This window comes from Orbicella faveolata, unplaced genomic scaffold (assembly GCF_042242905.1).
Source record: "Orbicella faveolata isolate gen_17 unplaced genomic scaffold, um_ofav_v1 contig_24, whole genome shotgun sequence".
NCBI classification, from domain to species: Eukaryota; Metazoa; Cnidaria; class Anthozoa; order Scleractinia; family Merulinidae; genus Orbicella; species Orbicella faveolata.
In genome coordinates, this window is record NW_028301552.1 from 3656500 (window position 1) to 3671907 (window position 15408).

Genomic DNA, 15408 nt, shown 5'->3' on the forward strand with positions numbered 1-15408 from the left:
ACGAGGAGGAGTCGGAGAATTCGAGACAGTTATGCAAGCCCTCGACTACGTCTCGGGTTTGCATAACTTTCGAGAATTCTCTCAACCCCCGAGTGTTTAGATAAGGCTACGTAAATACGGAAAAAGTGCTCTATTGCTTTTATAAAATAATTCTCAAAAATACGCGCGAAGCTAAAACGTCACAACCGTGTTTACATACTCTCATCTAAACACACCTATCGACCAATGAGAGCGCGCGTAGTATCTCAGTTATTTTATAATATTCTGGATATCACAAAAACCTCATCTAATAATTGTTTATAAACTGACAGAAGCTACTCACTCACCTTCAAGCTAGAGTAGTTGGGTAAATAATCTTCAGCAAATATAAAGTCTCTTCTTTCTTCCTTCTGTTCAACAGGTAGAAATAAATACGGTGTGCGACCAAGCACGAGGTACAAAAAAAAATTGTTCTTCTCTTTAGCTGCACATGGTGTTGAGGTGCATTAATGAACTCGGTTAATATTTCTATAACTGGATCGAGTAAGTTTATAACAGTAGCTGTTCCAGACGGTTTGGTTTAAGTATATGGGGAGTAGCGCAAAACCGCCCGGAGAGGGGGAAGGGTATACTTTCTCTCGTCATTTTTTCGCGCTGCTTGTCAACTAACCGAACTCCTGGAACAAGCTAGTGATAAACTTATTCAGTCCAGTTTTTTCTTATTTAAATTATTTTTCTAACACCAAAAACGGCGGGCTGCTAAAAACGTCCAGTGATACTAATTACGCTTTGTGACAACTACGTCTGACTAGTGCGCGTGAAAAAGAAAATTAATACATATTAAATTCTTGCAGGACTAGCTGCTGTTTTTTGGTCATGTCATATTTTTGTTTAACTGACAAAAAGGTCAATTTTTCATGAGCATGTTGTAATATCACTAATATTTTGAACAGGCCAACTGGTTCAAATTTTAATATGTATGTTGAGCCAGATGAAGAAATGTTTAGCTCTTTTTTCCAGTCAAAAAGGAATAAGGCGACAATGGTCAAAATAACTGAAGAAGAAATACGATGCATTTAGCGACGTTTTTGTAGTGATTAATATACCTCACTCCAGGTTAACACACATTTTTGATTAGAAGGGCTTTATCTCAGTCACAGATCTAACCGTGTACAACACTGCTACTGCGCATGTTCGTAATACAACTTTACCAGGTCTCCCTCTGCTTAGCCGTAGTAGATTTGAGTACGAAAATAAATATGGCCTTATTCGATGTGTCCACCCTTTGAAGTGGGGGCTTCGTAATCAAGTGGAAGCTTTATTCAACCGAATTCCCTCAGGCTGAAATTTAACCGAGTGACTACCCCCTAAAATGAATTGTAACTTTCATTTATCGAGTTCCAAAATCCGATTTTGTGATTAACATTCGGCTTTCTGCACCGATAACAATAGACAAGCTGTATCACACAACACCTAATGGCGTTTCAATTCGTTTCAATTCTTCTGCCATTGGTGAGCGTTAATATTACCAATACTATAGCAGCTTATTAAAATATGACTTACTGTAACAAAGTTTTTGTCGTCGACTCTTTCCGTTGAAGACTCTCAGTTTCTGTGCGCGATCGCTAAGCAATCAGTGTTCTTCTCCGACCAAGTGGAAGTTAAAGAACATCGTCAGCTTTGATTCGGCTTTGTTTTATGGCCTTGGACGATGTTCTTATTTACACATTTATGTTTTGGATTTCAGTTTCGGCATGCAGTTATAGATTTCAGTTTCTGCATTTCACACTGTTTTTGGTAGTTAGATTTTAGACTGATTTCTGTTTTTAGCGGTTGGTTTTAAGATTTCGCTTTTCAGCATTTACGGTTTTAGATTTTTGTTTGGGCCGTAGATTCAAAATCCAAAGTTTGAAATATGATAAAAAGATCTTTTTTCATCAATACTACCCTCCCACCCTCAATCTCCAGAAGAGAGCGATGGCGTCTCAGTGCAAAACAAACAAGTTCATATTTTTCAATGTCTAAAGCTGATTGGATAGTATCAAAGTCTAGCTATCATTAATGTTGGAGAGAAACTGAAGGTACCAGTAATACAGCACAAGAACAGTTTTACGGGGACCTGGGCTATTGTGTTGTGTTCTTGGGAAAAACGCTTTACGCTTTCAGTGTCTCAAATGCTAAGGGCGGTGGGAGGGGGAGGGGGGTGGAGGAAGGGTTAACCTGCCATGAACTAGCATCCCATCCAGGTTGAAATGCAATGCTCTAATCCACTTCATGCTGCAGAAACCGGAGTTAAACGTCGAGAGTTGGGCGTTAATGGCTTTGTTTTTGGATAATTCTACGCAAGAGGTTCCCGTGTGAGACCTAAACATTGTTTTGATAAAGTGCGGTTTACAGGGTCCATCTAAAAAGGTAAAAGGACAAAGGTGGGTATGAAATAAGCTTTTTCAAGCTAACATCTCGCCAGTATTTTGGGATCAATTCCGCAATCCCGCCCCACTCAGAATGTTTATCACGGTCCCGCCTGATTAAAGTGAAGGTTCTTCGCGTTCCTCGTGTGATTTTCGGTTTTTCATCCTGCGTCCCGCATCGATTTTTACTCTCATCCCGCATCCCGCAAAATCTACGCTGGAACCTCGATAAAGAATACTGTAATTCTGGATCTAAAAACTGTATAAGAAACTTGCATGGTAACTGATCAATATTCAGCTGTAAATAACTAGTTTTATAATTGTGACAAAATTTCACCTGCCAAATACCTCTGGACATGCAAAAGCAATTTTTACCTTTGTTTTTGTTTTCTCACACAACTACAAGTGTCTTTTATATACTTTTTGGCTGTAGTCCATGAATGATTTTTTCCAAGGAAATGTCAATCTCGTCCTCAGGGCTTTTCCCTGGAAGGTGAGGGAAAAGCCCTGGGGACGAGGTTGAGGAATGTAAAATGCAACAATACAGACTATTTTTAACAAATAGAAAAACTCCCGTAAAACCCGAGAAAATTAAGATACGGTACTTATTTCTGTTACGTTAAAGGTTTCGGTTTAGCACTCTAATGCGGATGGCGAGGTCGCCTCACAGTGTGTTTGTCTACAAACCAAACTGTTATCTTGGGCCAGACACTTTAAACTCACAATTCCTCTCCTCCCACGGGTATTGCTGCCAGGGTAACCCCATTTCAAGAATCCTGTACAATTAGTACAGACGGATCAAGCTGGACACTGGAATTGTGCAGTTAAAACAACTACGAAATTCAGACAATATTTCGATAAATTTAATTACTTCTTTTTTCTATAATTTAATATAAAAATACATGTGATGGCACTACTGTTTTGCTCTAGGAAGATAATAAACTCACCAGTCTTCACCTTTACCTAGGGGAAAGACCGTGTGCCCAAAGAGCGTCTGCGCGCGTAGGAGCTAGTGCCCAGAATACCCTGGGAAAACGCAAGGAGTGGTCACTAAGCACTGTCAACAAACATGGCGACAACTTCTGTGTCGTTGTGCAAACTTGCGGCATTTGCGAGCAAACTTCGACATTTACCCGCTGCAAATCGCTGTGTGTATCTCACATTTAAACAATATCAATTTTCAAGGCGGTTTTCATCAGTGGAAGAAGAAAATAAGTCTCCGAAAGACGCGATTTCTCAAGACTTGCGACTGAGTGACAGCTGTGTTAAGGTTAGCTGCTTATGTAACAAGTATCGTATATTGCTCATGTTAAACGTTATCAATTGTGACTCAGTTGAATAATATGCAACGTTTTGATCTTGATTTACAAAACGTGAGAGCCTTGAATTTAATATGTTGGTCAGGATTGTAGAAGTATTCAAAGATATAAAACAATTATTATGACCAACAATTTGACGTGTACAATGATCAGATTTTATGAATTAAGGTGGCTCCATAGGGTAATCATTTATGGCGTTGCGCGCGCAAGTGTTATGTTTTTAATGCTGTTTTTGCATCCGCTTTCACATAGTTTTGCTATCTTCTCTGTTAAATATTTGGGCTAAAGTCTTGAATTATAAATGCCCTAACATATGTGTTTTTTACTGTTTGTGTGGCTTTATTTGTGATTTTCTTGAAATTTCTTCGGTGAAATCTTCCAAAATTTTTACAACACATTGCTTCCAGCGGGATACGAATTTTAAACACGCAAAGTAGGGTTTGTAAAAGCAGTTTTTTCGATTTTTTCAAATTTATGACTTTAACCACCGCAAAAAATCAGGTCTTATAGATTTGCCTGAAAGAGGAGCTCCGACTGAAGTAAAATATTTACTACCAATCTGCCAAATTTTACAGAATTTCACCGAAGGAAATACGAGAAAATTCACTGTCAGTTTTGCTTTTTGTGCTTATGTTGACGTCAGAAAATATCCAAAAACACTGACGTTTTCCTTCGAGCACGCGCAAATAACTTGAGCTTTTGTCCTTAGCGTGCACGCGGACGTTCACGCGAAAATGTTCTTCTCGATGGATTTTGTTCAAACTTCTACTGTGGACAGATAATTAATTACTTGTTTCAGAAATGAAAAAAAAATGGGGTCTGATTTTGAAAAATTGGTGCGTGTAAATCAGCATGGTCTCCAGGGTTTTAGCGTAAAATATTAAAGATGGATCAACTGAGACAAGCTTTCATAGTGATATTTTATATAAGTGAATCTGTTGCGTCAATAATTCTAAATGTTGCCAACGTTTTCACTAAACTTAACCCTTCAAGAGGCATTTGAAACTGCCACACAGATAAATGAAGAGCTACTGTAAAAAGAACAGAACTCAATAGTGCATAGATATTTTTGCAAAAAAAAATAACTTCTAATCAAAAGATTTTCTTCATATTTTTCGCTAAACTTGGAAAATTGGTAGAGAAAACAGTCCATCAAAAGAAAAATAGGGGTCACTGAACATCGAAGATCGTTAAATCCAGGCAAAGCTATAGCAATGGCCATCTGCCCTATCATTAATTTGTTCATTTTATTACTTAGCATGCACTCCATGCATGAGGTGGTGTGTGAATTTGCGTACGTAGTAAGGATGCGCAGAAACAATTAGTGTGAACGTCCTTAAGGACAGTTCCTACTTGTGTTAGTGTGCACATGTTTTGCATATCATGCAAGGCATGGATTACATGCCATATGGCCTAGAGTTGAAATAAAAGAATAGCACCTCTTAACCTCAATAATATACTACTTTGTACTTGTATTTATTTAACAGCACAGGTTTGCACAAACCTCTTAAAATGTAAAGAAGTATGTCTAACCCTGTGAAATAGTCTGAACATTTACATTAGATTCATTCACAGTTATGGACTTTTGTTATTCAGAGGGTTTTTCCAGTCAGCTGTTTTGACTACTTTGCTTAGGTCACCAATTCATGTGGAAAATCACTATGAAAAACACTTTCAGTTTTTCATCTCAATTACTGCCAATGTATTATGAAACAGTTTTAAATATAGTCGAGTTCCTTGTTGAGTTGTACTGCTTCATCACAAACCCCAAGTTGGTTAGTTTTCTTCTAACTTTTGTACATATACTTTTAGATTTTTTAATTCATATTCTTTTTATATTTTATGTTTCTCAATTTGTTATTGTTATCTAGGTAATTTTGAGGACCCTTCTGAAACCACTCTACTGTGATGTTGGTATCTTCATTAAAGATTACTACAGCTACTAAACCCAAAGAATCCTGTTGAAAATTTATACCCCATGTCCCCCACCACCCAAAAATGACCAGAGTCATAAATTTGATGCTCAAAGAATCCTTTGCACAAGCCTTGTAGGGCCGGTCACTAAGGCCATGTTCTATTGCGATCAACCATTTCAACCGCAACTGACTTGGGTTGATTCAGTTGACACTTCTCAATAGAACACTTTTCCAACCACTTTTAGTTGAAACGCAGTATTTCATGGTAAATTTTAGTCCTTACACAAGCTAACAATCATGTGACATAATCACACAAATGCTTTTTCGACCGTTTCAACCTGGTGTGAGACCGGTTGAAAAAGTTGATCAACCAAAGCAACCAAAAATGGGTTTTCCCCAATAGAACCCAAATAAAGCCCAACCTACCAGAAATGGTTGATCCCAATAAAACACAACCTAACTGTACAATCTTTTCTTATAGCAACTGCACAAGATATTTGCAGAGAATGGGGATGGTTTTCTTCGTGTATCAGTGGAAGGAGGCGGCTGTTCAGGATTCAAATACACATTTGATGTTGATTCAGATATCCATGATGATGATAGGTTAGTTAAATAAAATGTGTCTGAGTGAAAAATTGAAAACATTACAGTCAACTCTCACCTTGCAGGCATCCCACTATTAAGGACACACCGCTATTAAGGACAGAAGTTACATAAACGACTCCTGCTATCATGGACTCCCACTAATACAGACCCCCGTTATGTGGTCCCAAACTATATTATATTTATTATTTTTTCTTCTTTCATTACAATGGACAAGTTGGAGTTATTGAATGACATAATTGATTATGCAGTTGTTAACTAGTCAGTACACTATTTTGACTGAAATTATATGATCATGTCTCAAAGTAAATGTTTACTACAAATGAAGCCATTGACTCCTGTGCCAACTGAACCGACCGTGATGAGCCTTGGCTTTTCTTCCACTTCTGACGTATCTCCTTTGACCAAAATTGGCATCACCTATGCTCAACTTCCGCAGGAGGAAAAGATCTTTCCAATGTTACCCAGATCAGAGTGATCGGCCCAATGGAGCCTGAGATATGCACAAAAAATCTTGAAAAGTTGCGTGAAAAACTCAGAGCAAAATTTCCTGCCACTACACGTGGTTACTCCATGGTAAAAATTGCCCGTCGCGATGATGCTTTTTCAGAATTTTTTAAACTGGAAGCAAGCCCAGTAGAAGATCAATCACTGCAGCAAAAAGAAAAGAAAAGAAGAAAAAGGAAAGGCGCAAAAATTACAAAAATCGAAAAGCCTGCCAGCGTAAAAATGTCATAAAATGCGATGCTAGTGGAAAGAAAGGCGTGCTGACATGTTGCAAATGCCTTTTTGAGTAGATTGGAGCTTCTTTGGCCCATATCCAGCCTGAAAATCTCCAAAATGTCCAAAAAATGCATTTTTGGCAAAAAGCTCTAGGAGTCAATGGGTTAAAAGAAACTGGAAATGTTAAAAGAGTATAGTGGTATACATTACATGTGCCCCTTCACAACCAAAAAAATAGTTCATTCTCATGACACCCTGCTATTGCAGACTCTTGCTATTAAGGTAGCTCCGTAGGGTAATCATTTGTGGCATTACGCGCGCAAGTGTTATGTTTTGAATGCTGTTTTTGCATTTGCTTTCACACCTAGTCCTCTCAAACTTATTACATGTAATAAGCAATGATTGAATATTGTTTTGCTATCATTTTTGTTAAAATTTTGGGATTTAATCTTAAATTATAAATGCCCAAACAAATGCATTTTTTACTGTTTTTATGGCTTTATTTGTGATTTTCATGAATTTCCTTCGGTGAAATCTTCCAAAAGTTTTACATCACATCGCTTCCAGCGGGATACGAATTTTAAACACAAAAAAAGCAGGGTTTGTAAAGGTAGTTTTTTCGATTTTTTCAAATTTTTGTCTTTTAACACTGCAAAAAATCTGGTCTTATAGATTTCCTTGAAAAACGAGCTCAGACTGAAGTAAAATATCTACTACCAATCTGCCAAATTTTACGGAATTTCACCGAAGGAAGCGCAAGAAAATTCACTGTCAGTTTTGCTTTTTGTACTCATGTTGACGTAATAAAATATCGAAAAACACTGACGTTTTCCTTTGAGCGTGTGCAGATTACTTCCTCAGCACTCGGGCGATCGTAAAACTATAGGGAGCCACCTTAAGGACAATGAATGACAGTACCAAGGGTGTCACTTTAATGAAACTTGATTATACATTGTACATTTCTGTCTAGATACTGACAGCACATTAAGTGTATGATTTTTCAATTCTGTGTCCCTGGTGATGTTTTTTTTCACTTGTCCTACCTAAAATGTATGTAGTAATTTAATCAAAATTTTTGTTTTTTTTTAGAATAATTGAGAGAGATGGTGCAAGGCTTGTTATTGATGAAGTTTCACTGGAATATTTAAAAGGCTCAACAGTCGATTACCATGAAGAACTGATTCGCTCAGCTTTCAGAGTCTCTCTCAACCCTAATGCAGAGAAGGGCTGTTCTTGTGGTTCATCATTCAACTTTAAACTTTAACAAATTAGCAATGTTATCACTGCTAATTGTGCAAAACTTAGTTTGAAAAGATTGTATTTCAAAGATAAGCCCCAAATGTGGTCATGATTGTCAAGAATGAGTGGCTGCTTACAAGATGTTGTAAGAATTTTGGTATTCTGCCAATTGTGTCTTCAGACAACAAATTTTAAAATCAGTCAGCATTGAGTGGGCTTCGACAGTCATAAGAACATAGCTGACTTATCCATGTACAGAAACGGGCAGCAACGCTAAGAATACAAGAGCAGGCTCTTTGGCAAACATCTTACAAACTGGAGAATATCAGCATATAAGAATCAATAATACTGACTCCCACTAATGCTAACTAAAACTAGAAGAAGAACCTACTGAGTACAGTAGGCATTATAGTTCTTTTAAAAATCCTTTTGAAGAAATAGGACATGATCACACGACATTGTTTTAGGGTTTCATTTGCAGAGACTCTGAAGTCAGGATGATATTAATTTTCTTACCAAATTGTTCCTGGTGGTTACAAATTGTGCTTATTGTCATTGTTGGTTTCTCTTGCCAGTACCATCTGAACCATGTCTTCCTGTTGTTTTGGACTTGGTAAAATGAATTATACTTTTTTGTATATAATAATAAAGATCATGAAACAAAAGGCCAAGGCTTGGTGAAGAGTGTTAATGATATTTAAAAGTTACATAATTATCTACATAATATATTTGCATTGAAGTCATCGTAGTGTGGTTAAGTACACATTGACAAAAACAAAGTGAGGATATTCAAACTCTAAGTGGTGAACTGGTAGCATGGACACTCAAATATTGTCTTTGCTCACTCAGTTTTTATGTCCTTCCTTGCAGAGTTTAGAGCAGAAGAGAAACTGCTTGCAATCTACACAAATTAATTTGGTGAGCAACAAACTCTGAAGGAAAGATGTAACTAAGGTATCTTCTATCCAGTCACGTTGAGGAAAAAAGACTGATTGTTCACAGTCTAAGTAGTTTGGTTCTTTCCGAGATTTTGCCCTTGCCTGCGGAGTTTAAAGCGGAAGAGAAACTGCTTGCAATCTACACATAAATCAATTTGGTGAGCAGCTAACTATAAAGGAAAGATGTAACCAAGGTATCTATCCAGTCATGTCAAGGAACAGAGACTGATAGCTCACAGTCTAAGTAGTTTGGTTCTCTGCGAGATTTTGCCTTGCCAGAGTATTTAAAATTGATTTTAGTTACTTGAGTGTTTAGAATATCTGGTATTTCCATTCCTCTGGCCACCTGGAAGGTGAACTTTGCAATCAACATAGTCAGATTGATGAAAAAAAGCTTTGAACTGACAGAAAGGCTGCTGGATCCTTGTATACTAGAAATAGTTAACCAATAGCAGATATTGCTGATAAAAACATCATTATAGTCAAGGAGATAAGGCATCCTTTTCTCCTATTTTTACCCATAGGTGGTCACTTAGTTTGAAAACATTGTATTTCAAAGGTCTGTCCTAAATGTGGTCATTATTGTCAAGAATAAGTGGCTGCTTACAAGATGTTGTAAGATTTTGGTATTCTGAGAGTGTAATTACTTGCAGAAGGTAATTTATGGGGGAGGGGAGGGGAGAGGGATGTAAGTGTGTCCCAGGCATACTGTTCAGGAGTCTTCTCTCCTTCTAGTCCACATGATCAGGCAATTTTTCCACACTTAAAATTAAGACAGGTTACTTAACCCGAATCCAGTTTGCAGGAAAAGAAAACATGACCATAAATGCCTTTTTGTAAAGATACTCCCTCATTAACCTCTTTCAAGGGGCAGACAATCCAAATACATTGCAACAAATTTACTTTGTAAACAGGCAAGGATTCTTGAGCTTAAAGTTGAACTGTAAAGTTTCATCCACTTAACTTGAGCTACCAAATTTAGTACTCAGTCATTCTTCCCACTCCAAAGAAAGCAACAACATAGAACTTTGGTAGAGCATTGCCCTGAACATGTCCTACTGAGCACACTGATCTTTTCTTATTGTTTAAACCGACTATTAAATCAACGAGCGACTCTCGACTTCGGAACTTGCCAGCATTTATTCATTTAAGTTAAAGAATACCACCTTAACGTACAATAGAGTCAAACTCTTCCTGAAATTAATGTACATATGAGTTAAAAAATAGTCATAAAATTTTTAAATTGTTAATAAATGGGCACTTTCTCATAAATTAATGATAATGGTTTACATTATCAGAAAGATATTCTGGCAGAAACAAAGAAATACAACCTTGCATCAATGGAAAGAAGAAAGCAACATTATTTTCACCATATTTGAACCCAAAATATATGTGGTATTTTCCCCATAATTTAATTGCAATAATAACTATTAAATTATTGAACTCCTTAAATAATGTACACATGATTCTTCATGTAATTCTATTCCAGAAACAACTCAACTTTTCATACATTTTGATGCAGAGGATCAATTCCACTTTTTCAGAAATTTAACTGCACCAGAATTACATATGAGATACAGTCCTTGACATTTTCGTGTTTCTGGGTGCAGTTTTCTTGTTATATTTTCTTGGTTTTAACACTATAATGTACACCAAGGATAACAGAAACTATTTCTGGTGATGGTGGAGTGTTTTGGTTGCAGCCATTACTAGGATTTTACACATTTTGTCGAAATTACTTTGAGCATTAAAGCGAGACAAAAGAGAATTATGCCAGAATAATAGCAAGAAAAACTGGCTGATTCAGGGTTTTGGGCAGGCTGAGAGTAATCTGTGACTAGCTGGTGGTCTCCACATGAAAGACAGCTTCCAAATTGGGCTTCAACATGCAAGAAGGTTTAAGTAATTCACACCTCTTCTACTGCACCTGAGCGATTTTTTTCATTTCTAGAAAACTCATTTGCTAATAGTCAAGCCACAGCAATGGAGAATTACAATGAGGCACTGTTCACACTTCAATAAAATAAGCGCTAAAGGGAAAATATTATCTTTTTTATGTAACTGTAATGGAGTGATGCCTTAAGTGCATTATAACAAGACTCTTTGAGCATTGAACATTAGCATAATAATGAAAATTTTGAGCATTATGTGTAAAATCCTAGCTGATGCCTAACATAAATGTAGGCTTGCTATCAAAACCTGATTTTATAGATACACTGTACCTACACAACAATGCTGTTGAGTTTGTCAGACTAAGATAAATACAAAATTTTACAGAAAATGAATGTTCAAGACTTGATGAAACAAATAGATTGCTATCCCTGGAGAATTGGAAAATATTCCATAGGGCCAATTAAGAAACTATAGAAAAATGAAGAAAACATTGTACATATAAGCACCTCATGAGACAGTCAAAGCCAAAATTACTTCTTCTCATCACCTTTATGATTAGGCCAATATTAAATTGTATATTTTGATCTTCTCTCAAGCTTGTACAAAATTTAAGCCTTTTCAAAAATAAAGTTCTGTCAATCAGATTGTTTTTTCACATGGTTGGCATATTCAACTTTTTCACCAATAAAACTTGAATTATGTAAAATGCCTGATGTCTAGTTATTGAAGCAATAAGCTATTACTGGTGCTTATAAAATAAATAAATTTCAAAATGTTACTCTGTCCACTCAATGACTCAAGGTAACATAATCTTTCAAACATTCATTTTGGTAGCTTTCTCCAACTTGAAATAGTACTAAGTTTAACTTTTTTACAACTTCTTTCTATGTCGTACCATCACAATGGCATCACATCTGTACTGTTTGAAATCAAATAACACTTCATCTTATTATTCCACTCCACTAAACCAAACTTTTTCCATTTGAAAAAGAAATACACTGTACCAGTGAAAATTTCATGATCAGTTCTCCGATTCTTCCTTGTTGCTGGGCTTCATTGCTTTGCGTTTCATTCTGGCATATGGTCCAATTGCAGGATCAGTGATGAAATCATAAAGTACCTTTGTCCAAGAGTGGTGCTGCGGTAAATCCTTGTAATACTCAGAGGCAATCTCCTTTACCAAGGGTAATCTGGAGCCGGGGACACTCGGAAAATCATGGTGTTCATTATGGTAACCAACGTTGAATGTCACAAGGTTCAAGGGGCCATAGTATGAAAAGGTCTCAAAACCCTTTGCAAACATGTAGTGCTCGGAAATAAAATGCCCTGCCACTGGGTGAAGGCCCATACCCAACAGAGAACTTGCAATCATGTACACCAATGCCTTGCCTCCCCAGTAATACACCACTAAAGCATCAACACTAAACTGGATGACCATGTTGATCATTTCCAAAGCCAAGGGATTCTTTGGGTTTACAAACATTGGGCGCAGTGAGTAGAAAAATGGCTGAAATACCACCCACAAAAATTTGGTAATGGTGTTAAAAAACAGCCGGGCTTCAAACTCTGTTGGCAAGTCAACGTCCAACTCTTCATCTCCCTGGTACCTGTGGTGCTCAAGGTGGTACTTCTTGAACGAGATGGCACAGGGTACCCCAATAGGAAAATTGACCAGCAGGGAGAATATGCGGTTGTGTAAAGGGCGAGCGTGACCAAAAGCCAAGTTATGGGAGATCTCGTGGATAGCTAAGAGCAGCGCATGATTGATGACTCCACCAATGGTGTACGCAGCCAAAAATAGAACAGGCCATGAGACCCCACGCAGCAGATATGTCAATGTGAACTGGATCACAATCAACAAGAGTACTTGGTACTTGAAGTTTGGATCATAGCCCATCAACTTCTTGATCTGTGGGTACTTAGCTAAAAAACAAACCAAAACATCAAAGTTACCTCTGACTTTCTATGAAATCAAAGACGTTCATCTTCAGCATGCTTAGCTAGCTAGATTATATTTTCCTTTTGGCCTACTACCAAGATCTATTCTTACGCTTATTTCCCACTGCAAATAATTGAAATCACTAGAACACTGACTCTGTTGTTTATTTTGCTTCATCATAATGCCGAGACTACAATGAGACTGGAGCTCAAGGGTTTTACGCTGCTACTCTGGGCTGAGCTTCTTCCAGTGACATCAACTGGCAAAAAAAGATGTAACGCCCAAAATGTTTCTGCCAGTTATTTCCATTCTTGTTATTTTGTCAATGTTTGTAAAAGATACGCAGGCTATGATAAACTGACTCAATAAAGCCATTGTAAACAAATTCTGTCAAACATTTTATCAGTGTAACTTGTAAAAGGACAAAAATAATACCAATCAGTGAGTCAATTGCAATCAATTACTCTCGGCAATTGACAACAATCAATAACTCACAACTTTTTTCTTCATCGATTTTTATCACTTGCTATCGGCAATCGATATCAATCTTCGATTGATATCGATTGTTATCGATTAATATAGATTATCGGTTTATCGATTCACTATGCCTGGAGTATCAAAAAGAATTTCACAGTTGCCATATGTATTCTCAGCCACTACCAGTACATGCTTCTACAAACGCTCTGGCCAGAAAAACTGCATGTAGATAATCATATAGCATTGTGAAACTACGCTTGTGAAGGACTTCTAATAGACCTTTCCCGCATTCCACTCCAGTGCATACAAACAATAGTACCAGAGCAAGGTTGGGGTGGACATTTTCATACATTTACTGTATTTTTGTCCACCCTGACCTCGACTTGGCACTATTGTTTGTTGGAATACGGGAAAGATCTATTCACTACATTTCCAAGCATATTTAAACCAACAGAACTATGACTTTTACTTGAATCTCGAGTGTTGCAGTTCACTGTGAAAGGACTGCATTTGTAATTATCTAATGGTCATAACACTACCTATACTTTTTTGGCTGGTGCAAATTTTACAAATAAACAACCTCAGCTCGGCACTCACAAGGCGATATAACTTTAGATCAGCAATCATGCTTCGAATATATCTACACAAGACTACGTCACTGGGATTGGCATGGCTCGGAATAAGTATTTTATAATTTTAGAAGCTTATTTAAAAATTCTTGTACATTTTTACAGCACAAGCTCATAAACTGAAAAATATTTTCCAGACCGTCAAAAACGAATCTACTGTTCCAGTAGAAGTACATCTTAAAAAATTGTCGTAGTTCAGTTTATTCAGATTGATTTGTACTTGAAATAATTTCACTAAAATAAGACTCGAGTTAAAATAAGCCAGGCGTAATAAGGTTGCAAAATCACGGTTCGTGCATTGCATAACATTCTGGTCCAAATGAAAGGCAAAGCTAAGCTACATGAACTTTCGACGAATGAAGCAACTTTTGAATAAAGCCAACATTAAAAAGGCAAAAATCACCACAAAACGTCCGATTTGACTTTATGCGTACTTTTACTCCAGTTCAACCCGACCATGTGCTTTCGAGCAGATCTACAGCAAGAAGCTGACAAGACCGGCCCTCGGGCGGACTCGTAAGCAAGGTTATTTTTTCGATCCAAACTAACAGTCTCCTTTTATTCAGATTCGCTGAAAACCATATGCAGCACGCTCAAAAATAAGCGGTGCTACAAGAATAGTCTTTCGCCGGTAACTTTTCCGCCTGTGTCTATTTGAAAGTACCCAAGCATAGTCCAGACGAAGACAGGCACCCGACGACACACACTGAAAATACACATTAAAACAAGTTCTTACCTAGAATTTCCTTTCTCCTTGTAGCATGTGGCTCGGCTGTGTAGGACCATTCAAAGTCAGTTCGCGATACTTGGCCTCCCATCGTTGTCCTTGCCGATAAAATCAATGATTCTTGCTTGAATTCATCGACAACGCCTCGATACTCTTGACTTGTTTCGTAATTCGTAACGCCAGCTGAAGTGTCGGCAAGAGTCAGCTGTCAGTCAAATAACATTACCCAAGAAGCTCCTTGGTATGGGACAATAAGATTTGACCTCTGCTTTGTTCTATGTCTGCAATGCATGGAGACTTTGAATATATTTTTTGAACAGAATCTGCGCCAACAGCCCATATCATCCAAACCACTTGGTCCCTTTGCACTAAAAATAATCAAATCTACAGGTTCAAACAGGCCCAGGCGGCCCAATGCATCTACCCTCGAGGGTCTACCTCTGATCTTCTACCGATTTTATTAGGTCTCTTATTTTTTCTACATTTCATCGTGTTAATTTTCATTCTCTGCTTGAGCGGTTAAACATTACTATTATTAGAAATCTTATGGACTAATTACTTGTTATGTGCACGTGGACATCGGATGTCGATCAACATATGATCAATCACCCCACA

At 37.4% G+C, this 15408-nt stretch overlaps 2 protein-coding genes across 2 annotated transcripts; one reads left to right on the top strand and one right to left on the bottom strand.

Annotated features, from left to right (window-relative positions):
- Positions 1–3430: 3430 nt before the first annotated feature.
- LOC110042522 (uncharacterized) lies at positions 3431–8855 on the top strand. The gene is made up of 3 exons (XM_089292189.1): positions 3431–3660; positions 6107–6228; positions 8041–8855. The coding sequence occupies exons 1-3, from the start codon at positions 3460–3462 to the stop codon at positions 8213–8215; spliced, it is 498 nt and encodes a 165-aa protein (XP_089148315.1). The 5' UTR covers positions 3431–3459; the 3' UTR covers positions 8216–8855.
- A 1394-nt stretch (positions 8856–10249) lies between these two features.
- On the bottom strand, positions 10250–15003 carry LOC110042481 (sphingolipid delta(4)-desaturase DES1-like). The gene is made up of 2 exons (XM_020747862.2): positions 14803–15003; positions 10250–12944 (listed from the first exon to the last, which is right to left on the bottom strand). Exons 1-2 carry the CDS (start codon positions 14882–14884, stop codon positions 12043–12045), a joined length of 984 nt encoding a protein of 327 aa, XP_020603521.2. The 5' UTR covers positions 14885–15003; the 3' UTR covers positions 10250–12042.
- Positions 15004–15408: the final 405 nt, after the last annotated feature.

Excerpts from the sequence above, each read along its gene's own strand:
- LOC110042522 (XM_089292189.1), top strand. The coding sequence starts at position 3,460 with ATGGCGACAACTTCTGTGTCGTTGTGCAAACTTGCGGCATTTGCGAGC. Across the intron at positions 3,661-6,106 it reads TGAGTGACAGCTGTGTTAAG|CAACTGCACAAGATATTTGC; the intron begins GTTAGCTGCTTA and ends CTTTTCTTATAG. Across the intron at positions 6,229-8,040 it reads GATATCCATGATGATGATAG|AATAATTGAGAGAGATGGTG; the intron begins GTTAGTTAAATA and ends GTTTTTTTTTAG.
- LOC110042481 (XM_020747862.2), bottom strand. The coding sequence starts at position 14,884 with ATGGGAGGCCAAGTATCGCGAACTGACTTTGAATGGTCCTACACAGCC. Across the intron at positions 12,945-14,802 it reads AAGGAGAAAGGAAATTCTAG|CTAAGTACCCACAGATCAAG; the intron begins GTAAGAACTTGT and ends TTTGTTTTTTAG.